The sequence below is a fragment of the Panulirus ornatus genome, chromosome 64, assembly GCF_036320965.1.
Source record: "Panulirus ornatus isolate Po-2019 chromosome 64, ASM3632096v1, whole genome shotgun sequence".
Classification (NCBI taxonomy): Eukaryota; Metazoa; Arthropoda; class Malacostraca; order Decapoda; family Palinuridae; genus Panulirus; species Panulirus ornatus.
The window spans coordinates 4,729,659-4,738,411 of NC_092287.1; the positions used below are offsets into that span (position 1 = coordinate 4,729,659).

An 8,753-nucleotide genomic window follows, 5' to 3' on the forward strand; every position below is an offset into this window, starting at 1 on the left:
TAGTGAAGCAGACGACGTTACTGTAACGGACGATGGCAAAAAGTTTTCAAGTAACCACAAGCACACTTACCTCCAATACACTGTAGAGACTATATTACGCTAAGTTAAGTTCTGTTAAGATGAAGAGAGTCATTGTGCTCAGCGAACGTGGCTAGTTTGCCCAGCGTCGTCTGCTTCAAAGAAAATGTGAACAAAAACCTTATGTAGTGTAGACCTTGAAGCATAGCATACGCATTTACTAGTGCTTGGCACGTTGCTACAAGCTCACACGTCGCCCAGTTTGCTTGAGCAGAGTGGCTTATATCCTAGAAAACATTTGAGGAAGTGTAACGGATCTGACCATAAAGTAGACAGTGAAAGCAACGGCCGCAAGGCAGCGTAGAGTGGAGGAGGGAAGTACTGTGAGGTGTGTGTGGTGTTGTGGTTCTCTTGATTTAGTTATATTTTGCTCTCGTGAGTGGTGCAGACACTGTGTGGTCTCTGATGAACGTTATATAGAGTTAATTAAACAATATAATTTCAACATTAAGTTAATAAATCATTGTGTTTACGGCTATCAGTGGAAATCTTTAATGCAACGAGCTACCCTAGGGCCTGTTGTAGTTAAATGATCGCTTGTTAAGGCGTGTTGGTGATTAGGAAGGAGGCCTCTGTAGTAAAGGTAAGTCGCGAATGGGACGCAGCAGAAGGAAGAATTAGAATGTTTTGAAATACCGAAATACTAATCACATGTCAAACTGTCACACTTTTTGAAATTCATGACCACACTATCAAACCCACCACCAACTTAGTATTCCTATTGCCACCCAAATAATGAATTACAAAATTAACTTTAGATATAGACGCCCCAAAGCCGAAAAAAAAATTGAGAGTATCTTTCAAATTAAAACAGGATAAACGAAGATCTCCTCAAATGTCCTTATCAAATTACACTGGATTCCTACCATTACTGTAAAATGTCCTCCAGTTCACAGTAATGGTATCCAGGGAGATCCACCGGAGGAATCCAGGGTATTTCGTCACCGACTCTGGGGGGAGGATTTCGCATTATGAAGTGCGCAATATTACAAATTCCCCGCGTTTTCCACCGTGGTATTTTCTACCGAATGTGCCCGTTTTTTAAGGTGTCATGAGTGGAAACTCCTACAGTAAAATATAATGAGATTCACAACCTATAGGGGCTTGGGATGTCTGCTTTGAGAGTCTAGTGTAGCATAAAGAAAATGGAGGCATTTTGTTTTTATGGGCGTGGAAAAATGTTAAAATCGCCTATTTAACAATATGTTGTTTCTGACAGCAGATCGTGGGCTATCCCTAAACGGAAAATTCTATATACTGAAATGTCTTGCTTCATAGTAATGGTAAGTCCATAGGTAGGAATCGTTTATCCCGCTATCAAATGTGACATATTCAGGGATAGTTTTCCTTTTATGTCGATTTTGCTGCATCATAACTAAAATGACGTGAGTAAATATGTAATATGATCAAAGTTGAAGTAATGAATTGATAGTCTGACTGCAAACCGTAGACCTTGCTAAATAAGGAGAGTCAATTTCAAACAAAATGACATAAAGTCATGTTAATAGATATATGGAAAGTGTCACTGATCATGAAGATATTAGAAATGCAGTTTGTGAATGGTACATATGCAGTTTTTTTGTAACTATAACGTGGGATTGAGACGTCAAACGAAGTATGCACAAACCACGTCGGGGTGGGGGCCTTCCCTTCCTCAAGCCTAAGTCTCTTATGTAACCTAACCTAAATGAATAATGCGTGCGAGATTACTGCACATGTTTATGTCATATACTGAGCCACGAGCAAGATGTGCAAGTTCACTGTTGTTTGAACTTCCCATTAACAGATACGCGCAGGGGGGCAATGATCCACTTAATCAGCTGTTTACCTTATAGAACTTCAACGAGCATGTGAAGTCCCTCGGCTTCAGCAACTTGTACAGGTATTCCCGAGAAATGTTGGAAATCATGGCTTGTGCGACTAGAACAATATCTGATGACAAAGACGATACCGTTGTCAAGGTATTACCTGTATTCCGTGTATGTTCTAGCGAGGGTCACATGTACTCCGGCGTCCTTCAAGTACAAGGTTGTTATGCCAGACGCGCCAGTGTTGCCACAAGAAGCCTGTGATTTTTTTTTTTTTTTTTTTTTTGGTGTTAGGGAAGCCCCATTCCTCCGGATCAATTCATTGCCATGTAATTTATATTTGGTCTAGGAAGAGATAAGAAGTAATCCTGTTGTACCCCTACGTCTCGAAAGGTAGTACCGGGGTTATAACCGACGGAAAGTATATACGTAGCGCCAGTGTGTCACCAAGTATTGGTGATTCTCGACGTTAAATGCTGGTAAGGGTACTGCACGTGTGTCTATATAATTAATGCCGCGGCTAGCAACTCCGGCTCTGATAATGAGATAACACAGTCCACCCATCATGGACAGCATCCAGGAGCCGTGAATACTACCACACTGACACACACACACACACTCGCTGACGTGTGCACCACAACAGCGTCATTCACCCAGTAGCTAGAGCCTTCGACCCAGCCAACCGCGTCTCCACCCATCCTGTATGTAGTGCATCTTTGGTTGTTCATCTTACTTCATTATGTTATTCATGATTCATAGGTGGTTGTACCATATAGTGATGAATCTATGATTGGCAAGAACTGACTTCGTAAGCGACACCGTGTGAATTACGTCAAATCATAGACTAATTGATTATCCCATACGAATGAATTGATGCCGATTATCAAAATTGTACAGTTCATAAATGTTTTTTTAAGATGACAAAATATTCTCAAAGTCATGAATATTCGAGTGTAACAACCACTTTACACTAACAGAAAATGATAGATGCTAGAGATAAGTGTATATTTCGGATAATATATATTAGATGATATCAACTTATCATTATGAATAAAGCGAGAAAAAAATATAATGGTGATCTGACTGGTAAACCATTTCATTTTCTTTGCACCAGAACACATACACAATGACTCTCAAGGACGGAGGTGTGCCACCCCTCCACCAGCTCTTGCCCTTCGCGGTGACGGTGGGCGCCTGCTTTGTGTGGTACGTGCCGGTGGAGGAGCCGTCCGTGGCAGGAATGGTGCTCAAGTGTCTGCCTATAGTGTGCCTGTTGGTGTTCCTGGCGACCACGGAGCAAGGCCAGGGAGAGTCCGCCAAGGTTCAAGCGGCGCTCTGCTTCTCTCTCGTAGGCGATGCTTTTCTTGTAAGTATATTTTTTCCCCCAAGACGATGTACTTTCTTACATACTTTTTTTCCACAATTTGTAGTTAAAAACAGGAAATATCCTGAAGTGTACTATGACAAATATTTGTCCGTGGATTTTATGATAATCGTGAACATGTTACCTGATATAGTAATTGGATTTCATTAAAGTCATGACACAAGCTTAGGTCATACGTGCAGTGAGCAAGCAGGATCCAAGGCTTGAACACCTGAAGAAGTTCAAGAATGTACGAAAGGTGTTCTTAAAAACGTTTGACACTCAAGTTTCGCTGTCAATTAAACAGGCCTAAAGCCCAGATAACAGACTAACTGTAGAAGAAACCCTACTTAAGTGTGATTGTTGTACGCAAGTCAGTTGATATATGGCAAAATGTCCATTGCTCCTGGACTACCATGAAGTTTACTGACTGAACCCTTGGTTGGAAGGTAGTTAAAGAATGTTAAGAGCAACGAGGAACTCAGCCTAGCAGCTTTATATCTTGGGCTTTGACCTTACGCAAGCGGTAATTATTTCATGAGCAACAGCGAACACGTCAGACTTATAATCCAAACCTTAATGTGCTGAAATTATGGTCGTAACTCTCTCCTGAGTTGCATATGAGCGTTGATGTAATAACGTTAGTGCCATGCCTTGCTCTGGCTGCCCAACTAGCGTTGGTGAATATATATATATATATATATATATATATATATATATATATATATATATATATACGTAAAATCTGACAAACACTCAGTCTGAAACTTCAACCCGACAGACACACATATCAGAAACCACACTCCCCAGACAAACACGAGGCACTCTCCCACTTACGCCCTGGACATCACTCATCACTGTAACACTACAAACTCCGTTTTAGAATATCTTAAGACCCATCGTGCCTTCAATGTGACTACAATTAATTAAGACAACGACGAGCACTTACAGCTCAATTACCCCGCACCGTCTGCACACACACACACACGCTTACACAGCACAACCCTTATGACCTGTGTTTCCGACCAGTGGACGTGGCTAGCTTCTTGGGCGCTTTAGGAGCCCCCCTAGGACAGTTGGGACTGCAGGAACAGAAGGAAGAGAGTAAAGAGAATGTAAACATCACGGATCCGAGGACGTGGTCATACGCCTCTGGAACAAAGTGGAGACAGAGCTGCATAAAGTGAGGTGTCTCACTGGGCGAAGGTTTATCTGCCGTGAAAGGTTGTTACTCCGTGAGAGCAGCCGCCTCTCTGCACGTCATGAGTGAACTTCCTTTTTTGCCAGGTCTGGCCAGAGAACTACTTCCTCGGTGGCATAGTGTTCTTCGGGGTGGCACAGGGCCTGTACGTCTTCAGTTTTGGGTGGAAGGGCGTGAGCTGGGTGTTGGGTGTGGCACTGCACGGCCTCAACCTACTGGTGTTGTCGGTGATGCTGCCCACTATGCCCACCCTCTATCTGAAGGTCGCCATTGCCATCTACTCTTTCACCATCACCAGCATGTTCTGGCGGGCGCTGGATAGGTGAGGGGCCCCCATTCTTCTTTTTTTATTCACCTCGTCTTTATTATAAGCATTATATAACAACTTTGTGTTTGTATGATTTTGTTAGTAATTATGACAGAGAATTGACAAACTGAAGTCGGAAGATTAGCGACCGGCACCAATGCACGGCCACTGTGCTGCCTGACGTACGATGCCCTGATGTTTATGACGAACCTTTATGCTGTGTTCAAAATTATACTCGTAATTTTCTGCTAAGGTATCTAATTGGCTTGCAAAGCCGTATGCAAATTAGTTTAACAGTGATTGACTCAAAGTTTAGCGGACGTAAACAGTGCTTCCGTTAGAGGTTAACTGAAATTAATATAATTATTTAATGTTTTTTCATTACCAGTAGTAGGTGTTAATATAACTGTTATAATTAACAGTACGTTGATGAAATGCTTAGTGACAGGTAACGTAATAAAAGATAAAAATCAATCGGGGATTATTATGTCTTTGAGCAATAGGAAGCGAATTGTCGGTTTACATAACAATGTTTAGTGATATCATGTCCTTGTGAAGGTAATAGTTCAAGAAGAGAAGCCTATTAGAAGATGAATATTGTGTTAACGACTGTGTCAGGGGAAGTTAATCCCATCACATATCTTCTCTGTTATTTGCCTTATGCCACTGCTACAGTCAGTCAAGTGACGGCAATGGAAATATAGCAATTATAGCAAACTTAACAACATTAAGAGCATCACACGAATGAGCCATAGTAACACGAGTCTCCTTCGTTACTAGACTCAGTCATCCGTTATCATGACGACTGAGGTCTTTATTTCAGGGGTTCAATAATGCTCTCTACATTACTTACCCACTGTCACATCTTTGCTGGTGCCCCCGACAGATCTCGCTTCCGCAAGGACCTGCCGGGCGCTCGGCGCCTGTGCACGGCCCTCGGCGCCGCCACCTTCTGCGTGTCTGACCTGTGCATCGTGGTGCTGCAGTTGGGACGGCTCCTGCCCCACCTGTACGCCCAGCTCATCATCCTGTCCACCTACTACCTGGCCCAGCTGCTGATAGTGCTAGGCTCAGCTGAGAGTTTCTGGGCCAGCGCCGCCCCGCTCGGGAAGGTGAAGTAGGCGAACCTCATCTTGGGTCAGAAGGTGAAGTAGGCGAACCTCATCTTGGGTCAGAAGGTGAAGTAGGCGAACCTCATCTTGGATCAGAAGGTGAAGTAGGCGAACCTCATCTTGGGTCAGAAGGTGAAGTAGGCGAACCTCATCTTGGGTCAGAAGGTGAAGTAGGCGAACCTCATCTTGGATCAGAAGGTGAAGTAGGCGAACCTCATCTTGGGTCAGAAGGTGAAGTAGGCGAACCTCATCTTGGATCAGAAGGTGAAGTAGGCGAACCTCATCTTGGGTCAGTACAGGGGTCGCTGATGACTGCCAGCCTCCCTGCCAGTATATATAATAATATATACTCATTTACTCATATAAGTATATGACTGTTGTATGTATACCTGTAGTACATATTTGTAAATATAAAGATGCATACTTAGTACAAATGTTATAGTGTACCAAAATTTTTATTTTAAGCCATGTAATGAAAAATGAAAGAATACTGCTTTTCTTTACCAGAAATACGAGATATGAATCCCCCAATATTAACATTTATACTCAATACATAAAAGAATGAAATAGACAACTTGTAGTGAGTTAAGAATAGCAAGCGAGCCGGAACAACAAACACCCTGGCCATTTACATCGACCGGCCACTCGTTTACCCTAACCAGGAAATAGTTGTTGATGGTTGCCTTCACCTGATTGGCCTCCTGTTTGTGTGGTTATGGAACGCACCTCTTCGCCTCCGGGAAGGTAACAAGGGTTCTACACGCAGTGAGAGCGTCCACTGTCTTAGAATTTATCTTTTCAATACCTAAAGGTGCTCAAGTTTATTCTACTGGTAGTTATAACTTAACAATGACGGCCTTAACTACCATAGGTCTCAAGCCCAAACAACCAACTGTCGACAGTAACTAATATCTGACCTTTGTTTCACGTATGATGATGATTTTCTCTTAATGACTGAACTGCTTGGTGGTCATTAAGTCCAGCATAACAGACTGGGGGAACCTCAGTCTACCAGACCTTAACACGACCACTTCGCATTGTGTTGTGTCGCACTCTGATCGAGTTCCGTACCAACACCTCTATCACAACATACCTTCATCAAGTCTGGTTCTTGAATTGCAGAGTCCTTTTCTCAATCCGTTCTAAAAGGAATGATTGGCGAAAGTTGGAAGATTATATATAGGTGGTGTGGTCACATCTCTTTGATATATTGGGGCCCATCTGCCTGCATATATCTTTCTTCTTCTTTAATATCAGACGCTAACATAACTCGTGCCTCAAAATACATCACTGTGAAAATATCGTGTCGGGATAAATTCCTATTTTTCCCGTGGGATCCGACAGCTGCGGCAATACATCAGGGGAGTTGTGTGTGGCTCACGGCTCCCTCGCCAAACTCTTATACTTTCCCTTTAATCCATTCTAAGGAGATGCTGGAATTCATCCGTCTTGCGCCAAATTCCCCGGCATTCCAGAGGCACCACTTAGATCACGAGCGTTCAGATTAACTGTTTTAAGATTATTTTTTAGTTGAGGGATTTAATGGTTATGTTTTGCACAGAAAACGGGAGACGGTTACAAATGTGTCCCGGGCGGGTAAGGTTAGGTGGGCGCCACCTACTGCTGCATGGGTGATCATAGCCTCCTGATTACGTTGGTACGACCCTTGGCCATTTGGCCTCTGACGACCCTTAAGAATCGTACCGTCGTGCTCAACAGACTAATGTGAGATCACTTATATCCTGAGTTGCAGTAACGTAAAATACTTTGGAGAACTTATTGTAGCCTTGAACACCAGACTTCTGTAGTAAGTTCTGTTTCATAATTTCGAGTTTATTGACGTCAAGTAAGGAAACCTTCATCCTCAGGGAGAAAACAATGCAATATTAAGGTCAGAATTATAAGGCCATACCATAAAGTCATTGTCTCATTGATTTAGTCAGGTAGACGGCCTTAACACGTCTCCCGCTCAGGTCAAGTGAAGGTCAAGTGATGGCTTCAGGGAAGCCCACACAGGTAATGATGTAAACACGTAAACCCAGACTGGACACTTGACACCAAAGGCCATCAAAACCGTAAATCAAAATTACTTCTCTCGCAAGAAGCATAATATTCAAACGGAAGGAATTTATAACACATTCTCGCACGAGTAACCAAACATTACTGCAAAGTGTGAAGCATGGATGAATGTAGAAGACAAATGCTGACTTACTGAATTAATAAATTGTTCACCCAAAAAAATGAGCACAAGGCAAGAGGAGTACCTGTGTGTTTACTAATGATCGTTATGGTACTTTATCATAAGTACCTCATACCAAACAGAATCCCACAACCTTTCTTTATATGAAATAGTTTATATTTATGATGGATTATGTGTTTCCTTAATCTATATGGTGACCATGAGGGACTCTGATGAAATTGAGCACAAGCACAAATTATGGTCAAGGCTGACAGCGTCATTCTGCAACGACCATTTGAAATCACTTGAACACTTTCAGGTGTTTAACCGGATTCTAACACCATCCAACGCTCTCACTGTATACACTGACCTTAGCAATTTTGCCCATTACCTTTATCACATATAACTGTCACATCACCGGCTGAAAACCCATTTTACTCGTGGTTATCAGCATATACATATAAATGATCAACATCAGAGTGGCCGACTCCCTCGCCTGGGCCCAGTGTCTGGGCAATTCGGTGCATCAGTACTCCGATATGACCATGGTAATTCCCCCACCGGTACCTGATAACCCGGTGAATACCATTAGCTACATCTCAGGTTAACGGCTTCGACCCACCCTGGACAGCCTATAGCACTTGTTTTTTATCTCATCTTCGTTCTATTTTTTTCGGTAATGTGCCGACGTCAGCCGAGTCATGC

General features: G+C 42.7%; 1 protein-coding gene across 4 annotated transcripts; it reads left to right on the top strand.

The window, feature by feature from the left end:
* Nucleotides 1-210: 210 nt before the first annotated feature.
* On the top strand, nt 211-6,357 carry LOC139746108 (lysoplasmalogenase TMEM86B-like). Of its 4 annotated transcripts, none has more exons than XM_071656951.1 (4): nt 211-661; nt 3,001-3,252; nt 4,537-4,772; nt 5,644-6,357. In XM_071656951.1, the coding sequence occupies exons 2-4, from the start codon at nt 3,013-3,015 to the stop codon at nt 5,876-5,878; spliced, it is 711 nt and encodes a 236-aa protein (XP_071513052.1). In that variant the 5' UTR covers nt 211-661; nt 3,001-3,012; the 3' UTR covers nt 5,879-6,357. The 4 variants fall into 4 exon arrangements, with proteins under 4 accessions (XP_071513052.1, XP_071513050.1, XP_071513051.1 ...); XM_071656949.1 differs by having other exon boundaries at nt 224-406; XM_071656950.1 differs by having other exon boundaries at nt 224-401.
* Nucleotides 6,358-8,753: the final 2,396 nt, after the last annotated feature.

Coding starts and splice junctions, on each gene's coding strand:
- LOC139746108 (XM_071656951.1), top strand. CDS start 3,013: ATGACTCTCAAGGACGGAGGTGTGCCACCCCTCCACCAGCTCTTGCCC. Junction 3,253..4,536: donor TCGTAGGCGATGCTTTTCTT/GTAAGTATATTT, acceptor CTTTTTTGCCAG/GTCTGGCCAGAGAACTACTT. Junction 4,773..5,643: donor TTCTGGCGGGCGCTGGATAG/GTGAGGGGCCCC, acceptor TGCCCCCGACAG/ATCTCGCTTCCGCAAGGACC.